Consider the following 20,850-nt stretch of genomic DNA (forward strand, 5'->3'; position numbering starts at 1 on the left):
AAATGATATTCAACTGGTCAATAAACATAAAAAAGACGAAAACTGTAAGAGCAAACCAAATGGAAATTCTATAAACAAAAAATTGAATATCAAAAAAACCACATTTGGCCAGGTACAGTGGCTCATGTCTATAATCCCAGCACTGAGGTTTGCTTGAGGAGGGAGGAGGATTGCTTAAGACTAGGAGTTTGAGACCAGCTGGGACAACATAGCGAGATCCCATCTCTATGAATGAAAAAAAAAACATTCAATGGGCTGGCAGCAGACTGGGATAAGAGAAAGAATCAATGACCCTAAAGACAGAGCGATACAAATTATCCAAATGAAAGACAAAAATAAAAAAGACTAAAAGACCGGAATGCAACACCCCAGATCTTGGAGCTACACCAAACAGTCTAACATACTATCATTTTCAGTCCCAGAAGTTAAGGAGTTAAGAGAGAAAGAAAAGACAAGTGTATCAAAACATAAAGACTCATAAATTTCCAAAATTAAATAAAAATACCAACCCATATATTGAAGAAGCTCATTAACCCCAAGAAGGATACTAGACACATCTAGTCCAACAGCTAAAACTCAAAGACAAAGAGGAAATTGTTTTAAAAAGCAGCCATGAAAAGAGACATAGTGTATAGTGCAACAAGCTTATATAATAATGATGGTTGCTCATCAGAAACAATGAAGGGAAAAGACAACGATGTGATATATGTACAATGCCAAGAAAAGGCAAAAAAAAAAAAAAAAAAGTCAATCTAGAATCTTCCATCTGTTGAAAAGATCATTAAAAATGAAGTTGAAATAAAGACATGTTCAGATGGGCAAAAGCTAGGAGAAGGTTTCCAGCAGACCATCCTGAAAAGAAGTTCTTCAGGCTTAAGGAAAATGATACCAGATGGAAGCCCAGACTTCAGAAAGAAATAAAGAGCACTGGAAAGGACAAATATGTGAATAAATATAAAACACAATTTTCTATAATATGTATGTACATACATGCATACATATGTATAAATTTCTTTAAAAGACCATTGGTTATTTAAGCAAAACGGACACAGTATATCATGAAGTTTATAGCATATGCAGAAGTAAACAATATGACAACATAAGCCCAAAGAATAGGAGAAATAAATTATATAATAGTAAGATTATTCTATTGTTTGCAAATTTGGTAGGAAATTATTTGAAAATAGATTGCAATAAACTTAAATGCATAGGTAAACTCTAGAACAACCACTAAAAACAATAACATAAAGAGGTAGAGCTAAAAATGTGATAGAAAAGATAAAATGAGATAAGAAAATATATTCTGTTCACTCAAAAGAAGGAAAAGAACATATGAAACTAATAGAAGACAAATATCAAGATGATAGACTTAAAACCAACCATATCTATAATTACATTAAATGTACACGAATAAAACTCCACATAAAATGACAAAGAATGTCAGCTGAGCATTTAAAAAGCCAGACCCAATTAGATGCTGCTTACAACAAAGACTGTAAATACACAGAGAGAGAGAGACCATACAAAAACACCCTCTTCTTAGTAAATGATAGAACAGTGGACAAAAATTCAGTAAAGATACTGAAGATTCAGATATTATAAGCCAACTTGACCTGTCATTTTTAGAACTCTATACTCCACAGCTACAGAATATACATTCTTTTTTTTTTTTTCAAGTACACAGGGGACCTTTACCAAAGTAAAGTAAATGTTGGGCCATCAAAGAAGTCTCAATACATTTCAAAGGTTAGAAATATTACAGAACATGTTATCGACTTACAACCAAGTTAATTAGAAATCAGTAATAGTAAGGTTTTTTTTTAATCCCTAAATCTTTAGAAATGAAGTTATATACTCCATAATAACTCATTACTAAAATATTACATCAGAAAGTCAACTCATGAGCCGGGTACAGTGTCTTGCGTCTGTAATCCCAGCACTTTTAGAGGCTGAGGTGGGAGGCTCACTTGAGGCCAGGAGTTCAAGACCAGCCTGGGCAAAATGGTGAAACCCCATCTCTACTAAAAATACACAAACTAGTTGGGCGTGGTGACGTGCACCTGTAATCCCAGCTACTCGGGAGGCTGAGGCACAAGAAATGCTTGAATCCGGGAGGTGGAGGTGGCAGTGAGCCGAGATTGCACCACTGCACTCCAGCCTGGGCAACAGAGTGAGATACTGTCTCAAAAAAGAAAAAAAAAGAAAAAAAAAAAAAAAAAGAGCCAACTCATAAATACTCTGAACTGAAGATAATGAAAACACAACATATCAAAATCAAGAGAAAGTATAATTTTAAATGCATATATTATGAAACAAATGAAAACCAACAGATTAATGTTCAATCTTAAAAAGCTAGAGAAAAAGATACATTAAATCAGTGTAACTTAAAAAAATACAAGAAATTAATGAAATAGAAAATCTACCAACTACAGAGAAAATTACAAAATCAAACATGAATTCACTGAAAAAAAATCAAAATTGATAAACTCCAAGCTAAAATGATTGACAGAAACAAATTATCAGTGTCAGGAATAAAAGAAGAAATTTCACTATAGATTATAAAGACATTAAATGGACAAATGTGAGATTATGAACAGTTTCATGCAAAAAGTTCTCCAGTGAAGACAAAATAAGCAAATGTATTAAAAATCGCACTTAGCAAAACAGGAAATATTCAGAAATGCCTAGTATTAAACATATATAAATACACTTATGTATATTAAAAACTCCTAAAAAAACAACAAGATTTTTAAAAATAATGTTTTAAAAAGTTGGCAGGAGATCTGAACCAGTATTTCAGAAAATAAGACACATGAATGGTCAATTAGCCTGTATGAAAAAAGCTCAATATTAATCATCAAGGCAATGCAAATGGTTCATCTATACCCTACTAAAAAGAATAAAAACAAAAAGACTGATCATACTAAATGTTGGCAAGGACGTGGAGCAACTAGAATGCTCACATATTGCTGCTGCGTGTGTAAAATAGTAGAACCATTACAAAAATCCTTGTCATAGTTTGATTTTTGGTTTTTAAAGTGAACTTTATAAACCCAGCAATTCCACTCCTATGAATTTTATCCAAGATGAATGAAAACATACATAGCGTACCCATAAACACTTCTATAAGAACATTCATTGCTAAAAACTGGCAACAACTCAAATATCCATTAATCAAAGAGTAGATAAATAAATGTTGATGTCATCATACAATGAAATATCACTCAGAAAAAAAAGAAAACAAAGAAATGAACCACTGAAACATACATAGAACTCAAAAACATGGTGAACAAAAGAATCCAGTCACAGAAAAATTATTGGTTCCATTTATATGTAGTTCAAGAACAGGAAAACGAATTGATGTTGACAGAAATCTGGAAGAGGTGAAAATTGACTACAGAGGGGCAAAGGAGACTTCCTGAGGAGATGGAAATGCTCTACAGCTTGTTTTAGAGGATGGAGACCGGAATGTACACCATTAGTAAAATTCAACCTAAAAAAAACTGTTTATTTTATTGTATATAAACTATACCTCAAGAAAAATATTGATAGGGTAAAAAACAATATGACACTAGAATTCCACTCCCATCCTTTTGGCCATGTTCAGGCAGAGGTTGGGCAGTGTATCAACACACAACCATAACGCTAAGAGATGATCTCCTCAGGTGCACTGAGGGTGGGGAAGAGGGCAAATGTGAGAACTAATGGTAACTAGTCTGTGTGCCCTGGAACAAAAATGGCTCCTGATCCACGTTTGACACATGTCCCATAGTGGGCTGGCCCTTTGCTGAGATGCTCAAGCGGTACTATCAGCTTCATGACTCAAAGCAAATGACAGAGAACACTAAGTCAATGCACCCAGGGAAAGGGCTGAAAGAAAACAAGTGAGTCACGAAACTCACAAGTAGAAGAGATTACACTTACCCATGCCCCACATCAGATGGAAGTGATAGATCCATATATAAAACAGTGACTGCAAGATTTTAATAAAACTGAGGCAAGTTCTCCAGTCCAAACCTTTTTTTGTTCCTCTTATCAAGAAAACTCAGTAGGCATACAGACAAAATGAATGCAATCAATCACGAATAGCATAGAGAGAATTTAAAGGTCCTCAATTAAGTAAACATTTAGCCATTTTCCTCTCCCGGGTAATAAGTGTCCATTTTATCATTACTAAGGAGGCGAGATGACAAGAAGAGAAAGCACCACGAATGGCCACTATTGTTTTGCAATGGACATCATCCAATATGCCAGAATGGAAAGTTCTACACTCTGCTGAATACCACCAGACTTGATAAAACTGAGATTCTTAATTTTTTTCTTTAGGTCTTAATTAGCTTCTTGTTAAACTACAAACACATTATCATTGGAGCACACATGCTAGGAAAAACTGGAACACTGGTTGCCAGCCTGAAAGCCTGGGAGGGTCCCCAGTGATTAACTGTCAGCACGCTAATGGTGACAGTACTGCTTTCTACATGTGCTATCACACTGGAAAAAACCCAACCATTGCATCTTTCATCAAAAAAGAAAAGGTAAAGGAATTGCTAGAGTAGGCCTGTGTGGATCCTATCATCCTGATCTCCGAAATCCAGGGTTCAAGGGTTGGCAAATATTTCCAGTAACTCATGTCATCAACTGCCCTGTCTATTAACAAGGAAATCCACTTTAATGTGGCAGTTGGCATGAATCATTATCTCTAGGGCTGGCATTTTCACAGACTAGTCCATCCTTATAAATGCACTGACTAAAACTCTTTTGTTGACTTTGAAAGCATGAAAACGCTGTGATTCAGTTAAAATGGATGAGTTTACTTTTAAAAGAGTCAGTAAAACAGAGATCTTTCAAATGAGGGCAAGGCGACCTAACTAATGATCTCTTTTGTCCAATGGGGATTTGAGGGTAGGAGTTGGGGGAAGGGGTGAACAAACCTCAGAAATCTCAAAATGACAAAGTCATTGTTCAGTGTGCTTTCTACACACTTTCCCTGACATCTCTACACAATGAAATGCAAGGGTCAGTGGCACTGAGACAAGTCAAGGCAGTTCCACTCTTTTGCTTCTATAAAAGCGAGTGACCCAACCTATTATACTCAAGTCTTAGGATGGCTTTGTTCTTCACATCCAGATGCAGCAGCTTTTTCTCCCTCCCCTCATCCTGCCATCCTACCCCCCGAGGGAAGAAATGACTGAGGACACCTCCTTCACATTTTCTTTTTCTTGGGCATTTCACTCCATAAAGCTGCAGTCAACGTGTTTTGTTTGTGGGAGGAGGGACTGGCACATTCAGTGGTGGTCTCCACTGCTGCCTGCATTGGTGGCTCAAGTAGCCCCAGGATTAGTCCTTTGTGTTGCATGAAAGGATATGAAAAGTCAGTTATTTAAGCTCAGTCAAGCTGCTGATTTTTTTTTTTTTTTTTAGATGAGGGGTGTGTAGGGAAGAAAGGTTTTGCAATTCAGTGTACCTCAATAAATTATAGTAGTTTGCTGAGGGCAGCTGTGTGCATACTCAGAGCACTCCCAAATTTAAACAGAAAAAAATTAAAATGCCTGAATCCAATCTCTGCATCCTACCTTCATTTTTCATTTGTTTTTTGTAGTAGGAAGACTTCCTAGAGGCAAAGATTTTAGCTAGCAGAAGTCTAGATAACTCAAGACTCCATACTCAATGTTATCAAGGGCCAAGGAAGTTTCAGGAATATTATGAAAATTACATTATTATGAGAGATTTAGTGCTCACTGGTTTATTCTGAAAACAACTGATTTTGATACTGTGATTCCAAAAGAGAAAACAGCCATTAAAGCCTTCAGGGATAATAAACCTAATATCTGGAATACAAACTCATGTCCTGATATTGATGGATCTGGTAACTGCCTGACAATTACCTTAATGCAGCATAATGTCATTGTCAGGCTATTTCTGCTACTTAAAAATATACGTGGTATTTTAAACATAACTACCTTTTATTTAGAGAGCTTAGATGTTATGCTAAGAATGTTATTGAAATGACTTCATTTCAATATTGTGAGGTCAATATTGTGACCTCACAATAACCCTCATGGAATAGGTAGAATTTTCTCCATTTTACAGAGATGTAGCATGTGGCTTTGTGAGGAAAGAGAAAGTAAGTGGTGGAGCTGGGAGTCAAACTTAAGAAGGATGATTCCAAGGCTCTTCCATTCCATCCTACACTACACTTGAAAATTTTTATTACTATTTTTTCATTCTTTTGAGTCTGGGTCTGGCTCTGTTGCTCAGGCTGGAGTGCAGGGGCACAATTGTGGCTCACTGCAACCTCGAACTTCTGGGCTCAAGGGATCTTCCTGACTCAGCCTCCAGAGTATCTGGGGCTACAGGCACACACCACTACACCTAGCTAATTGTTTTATTTTTTGTAGAGACGGGGTCTCACCATAATGCTCAGGCTGGTCTCAAACTCCTGGGTTCAAGAGTTCTTCCCAGGTCGGCCTCCCAAGTTGCTAGGACTACAGCCATGAGACACCATCTCTGGCAAAGTCTTTTGTATTTTTAGTAGAGATGGGGTTTCCACATGTTGGCCAGGCTGGTCTCAAACTCCTGACCTCAAGTGATCCACCCGCCTCGGCCTTGTAACAGGGGACAGAAGCTGCAGTGAGCCGAGATGGCACCATTGCACTCCAGCCTGAGCAACAAGGAGTGAAACTCCTCTCCAAAAACAAAAAAAAAAACAAAAAAAACTAAAGTATTCAAAGTATAAATTGCGGTAGAAACATTCCATTTAATTAAACCACAAGGTGTTTTTATTTCACAAAAATAAAATATTTATGCTGTGTAGTATATATATTTATAGTATTTAAATTTAACTCTTTAGTATACTTATGTAACTTTCTATAAAGAATGTACTTCCAATGAATAATATTAGTACAATGTAGAACCACCAGTTGTTACAACGTTTTAATGCAAAGTTATTTTTTAACACTAACTGGAGAAATGTACATTTGCTTTTGCCACAGTTAATTCTTCTTCCTTGTTTGCACAGTATTACCACAGAGCTATATATGTCACAACCTGAACAAAGGTGCATCAAAATACTGTAGGTGAAGACATAGGCTGGGCGTGGTGACTCAATCCTGTCATCCCAGCACCTTGGGAGGCTGAGGTGGGTGGATCACCTGAGGTCAGGAGTTCGAGACCAGCCTGGCCAACATGGTGAAACCCCGTATCTACCAAATACCTACAAAAAATAAAATTAGCCAGGCGTGGTAGCACACACCTGTTGTCCCAGCTACTGCGGAGGAGGCTGAGATGGGAGAATTGCTTGAACCTGGGAGGTGAAGGTTGCAGCGAGCAGAGATCACACCCCTGCACTCCAGCCTGGGCGACAGAGCGAGACCCTGTCTCAAAAAAAAGAAAGAAAGAAAAGAGAATCTAGTGTCCTCTCTCTCCTGAGCTTCCCGATGCTCATATCTAAAAAACAGTCACAATTTCTCTGGTACCTGGGTTTGAGACCAGGTTTATCACAAAACCAGGAAGAAAGTTCTTTAAATGAGTAGTCTCCACAGTTGGGAATCTAACAGACCACTCAAAATGTCTAAAAGAATTTTGGGGAAAGGAAACTATGTTTGTCTACCTTTAATTCTAAAAACACAGGGCATAAGAAAAAAAGGCTAGTACCACAATTTCTGAAAGGTTTATATCTAAAATATCATAGGCTCATATTAAATGGCATCATATAACTTTCTAGAGGGAGATGGGTGGGCACTAGATGACAAAACAATCTATTATTAGAGACCTAGTGATAGATATGGTTTGGCTGTGTCCCCACCCAAATCTCATCTTGAACTGTGGTTCCCATAATCCCTAAATGTTGTGGGAGGGACCCAGTGGGAGGTAACTGAATCATGGGGTTGGGTTTTCCCATGATATTCTCATGACAGTGAATAAGTCTCATGAGATCTGATGGTTTTATAAAGAGCAGTTCCCTTGAACATGTTCTCTTGCCTGCCACTGTTTAAGACATGCCTTTGCTCCTCCTTTGCCTTCCACTATGTGAGGCCTCCCCAGCCATGTGGAACTGTGAGCCCGTTAAACCTATTTTCTATTTTTTTTGAGACAGTGTGTTGCCTAGGCTGCAGTGCAGTGGTGCGATTTTGGCTCACTGCAACCCGAGTTCAAGTGATTCTCCTGCCTCAGCCTCCCAAGTAACTGGGACTACAGGTACCCTGCTCATGCTTGGCATCTCTCTTCCTGTGGAAATGCCACTTTGTTCCCTTCTGGAGACCTGGAACCTGTTCCTCCTCCATACAATGTGCCCCTCCCTCAACCTGACCTGTATCTTCTTTGCATGGCTGTTTCCTTATTTTTCAAACTCAACGTCACCTCCTCCTTGACCATGCTGGTCCAGTCATTAGCAAACACTTTACTTTGCTGAACACACTAGAACTATACTAACTTAGATTATTTATGTTTATTGGTCTGTTTACTATCGACCTCCTGCACTAGAATGCCAATTCCTGGCAGCTGATATCTGGTTCACTGCTCCATGCTCTAGATCGTGGAAAAGTACTTGGCATACAGGAGGTGTCCAAGAAATACTGATTGGTTCACTGACTATGAGTGAGGTTTAAATGAGATGGGGCAAGTGAAATATGCTCAGAGCAGTGCTCAGCCTGGTGTTATATGATCTCTTCTTTTTCATAGGACCTAGAGATTATTTTGTTACAGAATGCAGTGGTAAAGAAAAGCGTCACTAATGGGAAAGAGAGACTTTCTCTGGTCCTTAAAGGATGAAGAATTAGGAGGGTACATTTGAGGGTGAGCCACAGGTGTGCAAACATACACACACACACACGGGTGCCAACAGTCTAGCATGCACATAGTTTCTCTCCAAAATTTAAAGAGAGATTAGATTTAAGGATCAGAAAATTTGAATTCTGCTCTCTGTATGTCCTTTGCAGCCACAAATCAAAGGGAGGCAAAGCAAAACAAGTCTATTCAGATATTTATTCTAACATATGGCTGCACTGTGAGAAGAGGGTTCGAGGCCCCACTGTAGCATTAGGTATTGCATGGCCAGTCTTGGAGGAAGCCATAATTGAACTTAAAGTGAAAGAGCTAGAATTGGAAATTTGTCTTGTGCTGAGACCTTAACCATTCTCTCCTACAGCATCCCTTCTATTGTAAGTCTTATCACATGGCATGGTAACTGCTTTCTATCTGTCCCTCCCAACAGAGTAAACTCAGAGAAGAAGGGAATTCAATTTCACTTAGTCCCCTATCTCCAAGCCCAGCATGGGGCCTAGTACACCGAGACACTCAATAAATACTTCTCAGGTGGATGAAGATAAAGGCGCTATCTTTTCCACCTCTGCATACTCAGCATACAGGAGGAGCTCAATAAAAAGCTGGTGGGAAGAAAATAAAAAGGAAGACATGTAATAAGAATGAGACATATTGGTCAGGCGCAGTGGCTCGCACCTGTAATCCCAGCACTTTTGGAGGCCGAGACAGGCAGATCACTTGAGGTTAGGAGTTCGAGACCAGCCTGGCCAACATGGTGAAACCCTATCTCTACCAAAAATACAAAAATTAGCTAGGCGTGGTGGTGGATGCCTGTCATCTCAGCTACTCGGGAGGCTGAGGCAAGAGAATTGCTTGAACCCAAGAGGCGGAGGTTACAGTGAGTCAAGATTGCACCACTGCACTCCAGCCTGGGTGATAGAGCAAGACTGTCTCCAAAAAAAAAAAAAAAAAAAAAAAAGATATATTGAATAGAATTACAAATTCTTTTCACAAGTCACATATTTGTAATAGAAATGTTTTCCTTTTGGGAGAAACTCTGAGATATTCCCAAATACATCTAGTTGTAAATATAGTCACAAAACACCATATCTGCCCATTAAATACTATAAATAAATTTGTACTATTAAAATTGTTGAAAACTACTGATTTCAAATCATTAATATTAAATTTCTAATTAAAATGCTAGTAAGATATTACTAATACAATTATTACAGATAGGGTATCTATTAATCCAATTATTATTTTAAGAAAATGGAAGAAGAGATTCATGATACTGGCATTGGTGCTGATATTAGGAAGTAATCAAGCACTTCTGGCTGGGCGTGGTGGCTCACACCTGTAATCCCAGCACTTTGGGAGGCTGAGGCAGGAGGATCACTTGAGGTCAGAAGTTAACCAGCCTGGGCAAAATGGTGAAACCCCGTCTCTACTAAAAATACAAAACTTAGCTGGCCATGGCAGTACACACCTGTAGTCCCAGCTACTCGGGAAGCTGAGGCATGGGAATTGCTTAAACCCGGGAGGCGGAGGCTGCAGCAAGCTGAGATTGCGCCACTGCACTTCAGCCTGGGCGACAGAGCAAGACCCTGTCTCAAAAGAAAAAAAAAGAAAAAAAAAAAAAAAAAAACAGGAAAAAAAAGGAAGTAATCAAGCACTTTAAAATGTGAATATTGACTATCACCTCTGTTTTTGTTTGTTGATTTATGCAAACATATTCTGTTTGAATGCCAAATTCCTATTCAAAGAATGTGAGTTCTAGATGAAGATCTTTATGCTATTTGTATTTCAATTCTTTATGAAAACAAGATATTCAGTTTTAACCTGTGAAGAGCCATTCTATGTTCAGAAATGACTTGGCTTTAGAAATATTGTAGATGTTCAAAGCTGTTACAATTTTTGAAAAAGCAAACAAGAAAAACATGTTTGAACAACCCTTTATAAGCCAGATATGCACTGCCAGCCTTGGCTAAATTATCTGATTAGCCCATGGCAACCCTGAGGTAACTTGCAGACTGTTCATTTGTATTCTATAAGTTACTTATTTCCAGTGATATATTTATATCTTCTGATATATTCAAAAACTTCCCTTAATTCTGGCTTACCTTTCAAAAGGCCTCATCAAAAATCTCACCCTTCTTTATTCACTACTGTTGCACACCTGAGCCAATCTGAGTTCCAAAGTGACACAGTACCCACTACCCCTCTGGGTTTCTTCCCTTACTATAGGACAGCAAATGACACCCACTTTTAAATTACTGGTGTCACTGTTCCCCATTGGCAATGAATGCCAACAGCTAACTATATAAAAACAAATGAAAACTCGCAAATACAAATATTTTATTGAAGTCCAAAAATCAAAGTTAGGTTAATTGCCTCTATCTGGCCAGCAAATCTGGTCACATGTAAACCAGAATTTCCTTAGCTTAGCAATTTCATCAGGGGGGTAATAAAATCTGTGCATGGTTTCAGACTTGCTTCTACAGAGCCTACATTCTAGACATCGAGCCACAAGCAGAGGGTTCTCCTCTCAGATCTACCCCTCCAGTCTTTGGCAAACTCAATTGGAAACAGTTCAGTTCGGACCCAATGGTCTACAGTTCCAGACTCCTACTTATAAAACCAATAAAACGATCACCATCATACAGAAAACGTAATCAAACATGAATGCTCTGGATTAAAAAGGTCACATGAGGCCGGGTGCAGTGGCTCACGCCTGTAATCCCATCACTTTGGGAGGCCGAGGTGGGTGGATCACCTGAGGTTAGGAGTTCGAGACCAGCCTGAGCAACATGGCAAAACCCTGTCTCTACTAAAAATACAAAATGAGCTTAGAGTGGTGGTGGTCATCTGTAATCACAGCTACTCAGAGGCTGAGGCATGAGAATCGTTTGAACCTGGTGTGGGGGCGAAGGTTGCAGTGAGCTGAGATCATACCATTGCACTCCAGCCTGGGTAACAGAGTGAGACCATCTCAAAAAAAAAAGTCACATGGATAAATGCAACTACATTATTTATTTCTATAGCTATTTGATTTTAAATCTCAGCTTTAGTAAGAATAACAACTCAGCAATCTTAGCCTGAACCTTCTGGTAAGTGCAAAGTTTCAACTACCTCTTCATGAAGATACCTAACTTTTCTGTGGATTTTAATCTTCATTCTGTTTGTTACTATACATCCTGCCAAAGTTCTTTCTGGCTCAAGGATACCATCCGTAGTTGGTACTGAAGATACGTAGTTCCCCTGTCGATCAGTCAGCTAGATAACACCAAGGGTAACATCTTGACAAAGAAATTCCCAGTTTTTTTAAACTCAATTGTTTCGGTCAATCTCAGCTGCTGGGTTAAGGGCCCACTTTCTGTGAGTTTCTCTGGGCGTAGGAGGAACTGCTAGTCACTGTGATTATCACCCACTGAACCTGATGAGAGCCATCAAAACCCAGGGCCCTGACGTTCGAAGCACGTTTTGCTAATGACATTAAACACAAAGTCATCCAGGAAATTTCCTACTATCTGAATTTTGAAAGGGGCTAAATAAACCCTGTAGAAGAATTGATGCGGTAGACAAGAGGCCTAAAAGTCAACTCCATTTCAGATGCCCATGCAATGGAGAAGGCTACTATTCACACAGATAAGATCATGCTCCCTGTATGGCTCACCCGACTGGTACTAGAAATTAATTTTAAATATTTATCACAGAACTGAGTCAAAGTAGACAAAATTTCCTTTGCAAAACAAAACACCCCCCTCCTTCCCCCCAAAAAGATCAACGACTTCAAGCAAAGCCATGAGGTGAACAAAGCTAACTGTCATTTTGACCTTGCTTTGCTTTAATTCAGGAGACTACTTAGAAATGTACTGAGCAACCCCCTTCATTCGGCTCAGCTAGCAGAGCTAATAGGCTTCTAATTAATTTCCAGAAGATTGCTGTTATAACTAACAGGTTTTAAACATTTGGTTGATTGGGGAAAATGAATTGAATATAATGTATTTGATTTGGAAAATTAGTTTTCATTCTATGTGCTTACCATAATAGTGTTTATTTTAAGTTTACATGATTCCATTAAGAGTCCCAGAACACCACTAGGCTGCTTTCATCCTTACAGAGGCCTAGGCAACTTAAAAAAAAAACAAATTACATTTAGATTTTTGTTGGCCTTTATTTGAGGGCAGGTTAAATGCATTTTTTTGGGTGTGTGGCTTTAATAAAAAATTTTCACTTCCTAATATAGCAACAGGCCCAGATACTTCAAAATGATCCTGGCGATACCTCAGTCAAAAGCCCACTCATCGAATGCAAATCCCCAGCAGAAAGGCTCGGCACACAAAGTAAGATGAACCAGTTACGGCATTGTTTACCACGTTTCACTTGATTCCTCCTGACAACCATTTAAACAATGAATGTTGGGAAATGTCCCTCAAAGAATCAACAACAATGGCAGGGACCAGAGCTTTTATATTTAGCTAATACTATTTTTAAAAGGAGAAAATATTTCTTCCTGAAGGGATTATGGGAGGCCTTATTAAAGACACCTGCAAACAAAACAAGTGACAATAGATCTTTATCATAATTGATAACTGAGTTATCCTTTAGATAAAACTCCTTTCTTGGAGACAATAACATTAGGATTTAACCTCTGCTGTAGATTCAAGAAATCAGCTAATTGGGGCCAGTAGGATTCCACAATGTTAAGTTTACCAAGGTTATGTGAGTGGATAATAAAAAATGCCCTTGTCTCTCTGGTTAAATAGAAGTACAACGAGACTAGAATTTTCCTTCCTCATGCTGCTAAGAAATGTTTTACATTGACATCAAGTAGCATCCATTCCTCTGCCTCCATATGTGAGACAAAGCACACGAGGGATTCTAATTATGACCGCTCACTCTGCTAAGCACATAGTGGGCCAGCCAGCTTCGGAAACTCAACCTCTGCCTAGCTTGCAGTTGCAAAGAAACAGAACCTTTCACAAAATCTTCTCGAAGTAATTAACAATCCCTGTCAAAACGTGTACAGACAATCATCTGCATTCTGTGAAAACCGGGCAACTGTTCTAGTGACGGCGTCTGAGGGATAAATAATATAGCTAAACCCAGGAGGGCACATTTTAAAAATGTTTGCAAAAGAAGAAAAAAAATCAGAGGTCCTTGTTTGCAGTAAAAATAATCCACCTGTGAGTCTCAGCTTACTTCGCCTCAGTAAACAGTGGATGCCTTCGCCCACGGGCTATGCTGTTTGCAGTCACATGCTCCTTTGCTGCCTTGCTGTGTGACAAACAGGAATTCCTATAAGTATTTCAAGCCTGTGACTGGCTTTTCTTACAAAGCTAATTTTCCAAATTAAGTAATTTTGATTCCTTTTACAACAGTGGCTCCAGAGGAGATCTAAAGCATTTGAGCATTGAGAAAAAAGCAGGGGTAGGGGGACCACAGGATCAAGCCAAAATTGCAGACCCCAACTGTAGTATTTCTACTTAATGGCTTTAAATTCACCTAATGATTAGAACTACTGTAAGTTGGCACTTAGAAAAACTCAAAGAGGTTCAAATTTCATAAAGTGTTAGCCACAACAGCAGCTGAGATTTTGGAATATGTATAGCTTTTAATAGATGCATTTCCAAAATAAACACTTGGGAAAAAAAAAAAAAGTGCCCCAGCTTGAACCACTGACAAGCAGACAAAATTAAACAACAGGAAAAAATAAAGTAAAACCAAACCACATGAGCAAGAGTACTGAATAAGGAGATGAGAGAGGAGATGACCCAGCATTATTCTTTAGAGCCTCAAGTTCACAAATAAAAGAAACGCTTTACAGAAGGTATTTCTGTAGGATTGTTGGTTTTTCCCTTTTAAAGACAGCTTAAGACTTAGAGCAATCAACGTGTGAAAACAAAAAAGACATTTTCTGAGTTGACTTTGATCCTGTACTCAAATTGGCTTAGATATCCTTGCCTTTAAAGGCTTTGTATCCGCAATAACTGCTCTCTATTGTCCTTGTTAATAAAGTATTATTTTCACCTTATTATTACTAATCTTTTCTTTGTAAGTAACCACACCTGGTTCTATCCAAAAAAAAAAAAGTGCCTAAGTATTTGCCTTTGTGGTAATACAATGCATAATTTAGTTAATCTAGGCTATCTTTCCGTGAGAGGTGATTGTTTCTATATTATGAAATGTGTTCACAGTAAAGCACAATCCATGCCAGATACCTAGAGGCAGACAGAGCCACTTACCAAGCATGAAGCTGCTTCAAACTAACCCCGACAAGACTGTATAGCCACTCCCACACACAAGGTATTACTCACGCCAACTTAGCCTCTGAATTATAACCGCACCTTTCTTTTACAAACATGGCCTTTTATTAAGTTAACATTACACACAGCCAGGCCGAGAGTCCCACCCCCAGCCCCCATGAAAAGGGCTTGAAAAAATAGGAACTTCCGTTTTCCATTTGAGATCCTGATGTTACTCTCAACGTTACCTGGATGAAATCTAAAACCGTCAGTGGCAGTAAATCATCCAAGTGTCCAATGTCTTTGGAGAAACGATTTAAAATTCTTCCTGCAAGAACAGGATATGAAAAATTACTCATTTCCCCAGATAGACCCTTTAAGAGAAACAATTCGCAAACAAATCAAAACAATACTTTAAATGCATATGTATTTAATATATTACGCATTCATATGAAATAAACCGATGTCAGTGGTAAAGAAAAAGAAAATACGATGATACCTAAAGAGAAACAAAAATATCATCAAATGGCAGTGGGCAGGGAATTGAAATGTGGCCCTGATTTTAAAAGAATGAAGGAAAAAAATCTTGTGACAGTAACAGGAGGGGATGGTGGGTTCTAGAATGTTCCCTCCTTTAAAGATCCAATCTAGGACTTCAATCCAAGTGCAAAGTAGGTAGATGAATGTACATAAATTGATCCTAATTATTTCACTAATTTTGCTTTATCAGCATTTCTTTTGCTAAGTGGCATGTTTTTATATAAATATAATGATAACCTCTGTATTTTTTTTTCCCCAGCCTGGTTGATAGTACCTCACATTTTTGGGGAAACTTGGGATCCTAACATTTTCCAAGCTGTGAGTTTACTACTGGCAAACAGGTTGTCATTTTCAGATGTGCAAACAGTATGACAAGAACAGGTTTATTCTTATTTAAGAACACAAGAGGAAATTATGCAGGAAAACAGAAATATTATTTAATGATTGAAGATCACTGCTCAGCATCGACTTTATTTCCCCTGTCACACAGAATCCAAGAAAACAGTATGTCATAAAAGCATCAGAAACATATCAAACCTGGTTTCTAACAAATATCTATTCTTTCAAATGATTTCCTTCAAAAAAAAAAAAAAAAAAAAAAAGGAAGCTATACACACATAGCCTATGTGGATGTAGGTGACCCTTGAGAAGTGTGTGTGTCTGGGTCTCTGAACTTCTTTTCTAATCAATGCTTCCGGAAGCCCTGCTTATGGATGAGATGTGCGGCCTCCTAGGGTTTGTCAGGATTGACTTCGTCCTGGTGCCTTTATACCAGGCCACAAGTGGACCGTGAATGGTCAGAGGCTGGGGACGGAGCTGCCTCCCGCTGCCGGGGCTAATGCAGCCTCTGCAGTTCTCCCAAGGCATCCCGCTGGCCACGGGAAGCAAAGGGTGTGCAAGCTGGAGCTGCACCTCAATTTTCCTGTCTCAGGCTTCGGACACGCAGACTCCAGAAAGCATCATTCAGTGACACCTTTGGCAAGCCCAGTGACAACTTTTCTGAGCCTCTAATAACACTTCTTTTAGAGGGTTGTCCTAGGGATTAAATGGGCTCATACCTGTAGAAAAAAGAAAACAAAAAACAAAAAACAAAAACCCAGGCACAATGCCAGGTACTTTTTCATGGCTGCTAAAAAACCAAAACCAAAAAGGTGCGACGATGACTATGACCCATAGGTTCTGCAGCATGCCACCGGGGAGGAAGCTCAACTTTTCAAATGCAGGTCCTGATGCAGTGGCCCTGGGGAGGAGCTGGAGACTGCATTTCCAACCCGCTCCCGGGGGCCCTTCTGCGGTCTGCCAGATCATGCTATGCAGGGTGAGAGGTCAGGCCATTATTTTATCAGCTGTACTTAAGAAACATTAAAGTTAGACGAGCATTTTTCTTACAGATTCTTATGGATTTTGTTTGTCATCTTTCTTGTTATTTTTTCTCATCTCAATGTATCAATACCAGAACAAGGAAAGTATAAGCTAAAAAATTAAAGACATAATTAAAACATGAATTATTTCTTAAATGGAAAAGTTAACAATGTTATAACATAGGCAATACTCAGAAACATTGCAAGTACAGTTCAGCTTTTAATAAGTTGAAAGCAATATTCAAATTAAAAAAAAAAAAAAAAAAGATAGGCCAGGGATGGGGCTCACATCTATAATCCCAGCACTTCTGAAGGCAGAGGTGGGAGGACTGCTTGAGCCCAGGAGTTCAAGACCAGCCTGAGCAACATAGCGAGACCTTATCTCTACAAAAAAGAAAAGAAGAAGGAAAAAAAGATAAAAAGCCTACATAAATGATGAGTATGTGAAAACCAACTCTTTATCTTGACCATTTGGGAGAATGCTAAAATCTGAGAGACCCATGGTTGGAAAACAGCATAAGATACAAGGAAAACAAAAACAACCGAGAAAGCCCACCTCCTCACACAGCTACGCCAACAACTGAACTGAATGTCAAAGATCAGCTGAAATAGAAACGCTTATCAACAATGATCTGAGTGTAGCAAGTATAAGATTAGAAGGTTCAATAGTTAACTTTCTTGTTCTAAGATACAATTCAAAGACTGGTGTTTGCAAAAAGAATATTTTCTTGTTTTAAACTTTTTTTTGAGACAGAGTCTCACTCTGTTGCCCAGGCTGGAGGAGATCTCAGCTCACTGAAACCTCCACCTCCCAGGTTCAAGCGATTTTCCTGCCTCAGCCTCCAGAGTAGCTGGGATTCCAGGCACATGTCACCATGCCCAGCTAATTTCTGTATTTTTAATAGAGACAGGGTTTCACCATGTTGACCAGGCTGGTCTCAAGCTCCTGACCTCAGGTGATTCACCCGCCTCAGCCTCCCAAAGTGCTGGGATGACAGGTGTGAGCCACCGCGCCCGGCCAGAATATTTTCATCTGGCTTCGCAGTAGACTGTCATCATCAGAGCTGTGATGTCAAGTTCACAGCCTCATAGTCATTTCCCCAGAGGTCTCCAAATCAAACACTTATGATAAATTCCCTGCATGCACATGCCACACCTCTTCATCCAAATGACATGTGGTCCCTGCTGGAGCATCTCCAGGGATGTCGAGGGAAGAGGAGTCACTGTTTCCTGAGGGGACCCAATCTATTTTCGGACTGTTCTGTTAGACAAGGCTTGCTTACATTACACCAAAGCTTGCCTTCCGGGAACTTCCAACCATTGCTGCTGATTCTGCCCTTACAATCATACAAAGTGAACGGAATTTCTCTTGACAGGGCAGCTCTTCAATTACTTGAAGAAAGTTAATCACAGGTTTTCCAGACTTCTCACAGGCACCTATCCCTTGCGTACCTCAATTATCTCTCGTAACACACAGGGTCCCATCTTGGCCATTGCCTTAGCACACAGTCAGGTAGCCAGCCTCTCTGAATGCCTGGTACCCAGGATAAAAACCAATACCCCAGGTATTATCTGCATATCGCAGGGTCAGGATATATCCCGTGACTAAGCCCACAATCATGTAAATTCCTGCAGCCAGATCACATTTTGGACTCACATTTAATGTAAATCTACACCACTCCAATCCTGCATGATGGCACAGGTAGATTTTTGGGAGTTGGACAATAAACAACTATTGAGAGTGCATCCCCATGGACCCCAAAATTCAATTTCTAAGAGGTATCTCAAGGCATTAATAAGTGCATCAAAGATGGTCAATGTGGTATTTGGCAAATCAGAAGTAGGAAACAATCAAAATGTCTGAAAAGGGTCTATACTAAGTTATGAGCACATTAAAACTTTCCTCTGAGAGAGACAGAGACCAAGCTCTTTTGAAGTCATAATACCACATACACAGTCAGGTTCCTCCTAACTTTTTTCCACAAGATAGAATATTATGAAAGGTGTTAATGAACTTTTTGTCAAAATACAAATTAATAAATGACTCTATTTTACAAACTGATTCTAGAATCTAATCTGAAGTTAAAGTCACCTCCGGAATTCTAGTACCTCTCCCATAACTAAGACTTCTCAGTTCCCTTATAACCAAACTACAAGTTAAAACTTGTAAGTTCCCATGTCTACCGTGAGCCCCATTCTTTTTTGTAACAAAAAAGTATATTTAAATATGAAAATATTGAGGTATATTTGCAATGATGCATATTTTACATCTCATAAAACTCACCCATTTCAGGTATCCAATTCAATGAATTTTAGTAACTTTACTGAGTGATGCAGTCATCACCAAAAATAAGTTTCAAGACATTTTTATGCCCCCAATAAGCTCCCTCGTGCCACTCACAGTACCTCTCTATGCCCACTCCAGCCTCAAGCAACTACTCTCTGCCCTTTGCTTTTTCAGTATCTTTCATGGAAAAGGAATCACACAATATGTGATCTCTTGTGTCTGGCTTCCTTCCCGTATCTCAAGTTTTTGAGGTTCACCCATGATATAGAGTGTGCCACTCATTCCTTCCTGGTGAGCCCATTCTGTACCACAAAAACAGTCTTAGGTATCAGCAAAAAAGACCTCATCAGGCCATGCCACCTCTGACCTTGAAGGTAAAAGTAGATGTGTTTAGTGAACTCTTCAATATTGTAAACTTCTTTATAGGTATCCACACTTACAGCTTCACTGACGGTTCTGAAAGCTAATACTTTTGATAAGAATTGGCCTTTGAGTCAGGCGCCGTGGCTCATGCCTGTAATCCCAGCACTTTGGGAGGCTGAGGCAGGTGGATCACAAGGTCAGCAATTCAAGACCAGCCTGGCCAAGATGCTGAAATCCTGTCTCTACTAAAAATACAAAAACCTTAGCTGGGCATGGTGGTGGGCACCTGTAATGCCAGCTACTTGGGAGGATGAGGCAGAGAATTGCTTGAGCTTGGGAGGCGGAGGTTGCAGTGAGCTAAGATGACTCCACTGTACTCCAGCCTGGGCGACAGAGCGAGACTCTGTCTTAAGGGAAAAAAAAAGAATTGGCCTTTGATTTTCCTGCAGAGAATTGGAAGCCAGAAGCTCAAAGAGAGGGTGGACTCTCAGGTACCCATCGTTGATGGTAGGTGGAGTGTGCAAAGGTAAGATGGGGAAACCACCATCTTGAGATGTGAGAAGTAGAACGTAAATCCAAGCAGTCTGTCCCAAAGAGCAGAGTCTATGAAATGGTGTTGAGAGAATTGATGTATGCACTCCCGGTACAATGTGGTGCCACATGGCAGGGCACAGACTGGTCCAGAGTACAGGCTGTTGGGTGGAGCCTGGAGACAGCTGCTGGGCTGAAAAGGATGACAACGTCCATGACACTGTTGTCTGGGAGGAAAGGAAGCCATGTGAGGAGCTGGGCCAGCCTGGACATCCTGTATCACTCAGCTTAGACCAAAATGAGAACCAAACAGGAGCCCTAGAAGTCCAGTATTGCGGTACATCTCATCAGAACAGGCCATCAACATGGCAGAGGCTCACAAAAGGCATGAAAGAAAAAACGAGGCAGGGATAAGACATGAGGTCCTTGTCCTCCTCGGAGGCTCAGCAGCAACAGGACTCAACAATACAGGGCAACTCACCCAACTTATATTGACACTCAAATTCCTGACCTATAAAATGGAGCTGATGACATTTGCCTGGACTACTTCACAGGGCCAAAGATCACGAGGATCAAAGAGATGGTGATTATGAAGAGATCCTCTAAATTCTAGAGTAGCTCACATGGGTGAGGTGTTCTTTGCATTATTATTGTAGGATTATAGAGTTTAAATGGGTGTGAAGGATCCCCAGGGCTAATAACATTCAAGCTTTATGTTTTTTGTTTGCTTGTCTGTCTGTTTGAGAAATGGTCTCTCTCT

At 39.5% G+C, this 20,850-nt stretch overlaps 1 protein-coding gene across 5 annotated transcripts in view; it reads right to left on the bottom strand.

The window, feature by feature from the left end:
- ABCC4 (ATP binding cassette subfamily C member 4) overlaps nt 1-20,850 on the bottom strand; it is a 291,680-nt gene that overhangs the window by 81,394 nt on the left and 189,436 nt on the right. For all 5 annotated transcript variants that reach the window (XM_028837214.2, XM_028837213.2, XM_028837212.2 and 2 more), the window contains one exon: nt 15,257-15,336. In XM_028837214.2, the coding sequence (XP_028693047.2) occupies nt 15,257-15,336 (80 nt within the window). The remainder of the gene's footprint in view (nt 1-15,256; nt 15,337-20,850) is intronic.

This window comes from Macaca mulatta, chromosome 17 (assembly GCF_049350105.2).
Source record: "Macaca mulatta isolate MMU2019108-1 chromosome 17, T2T-MMU8v2.0, whole genome shotgun sequence".
NCBI classification, from domain to species: domain Eukaryota; kingdom Metazoa; phylum Chordata; class Mammalia; order Primates; family Cercopithecidae; genus Macaca; species Macaca mulatta.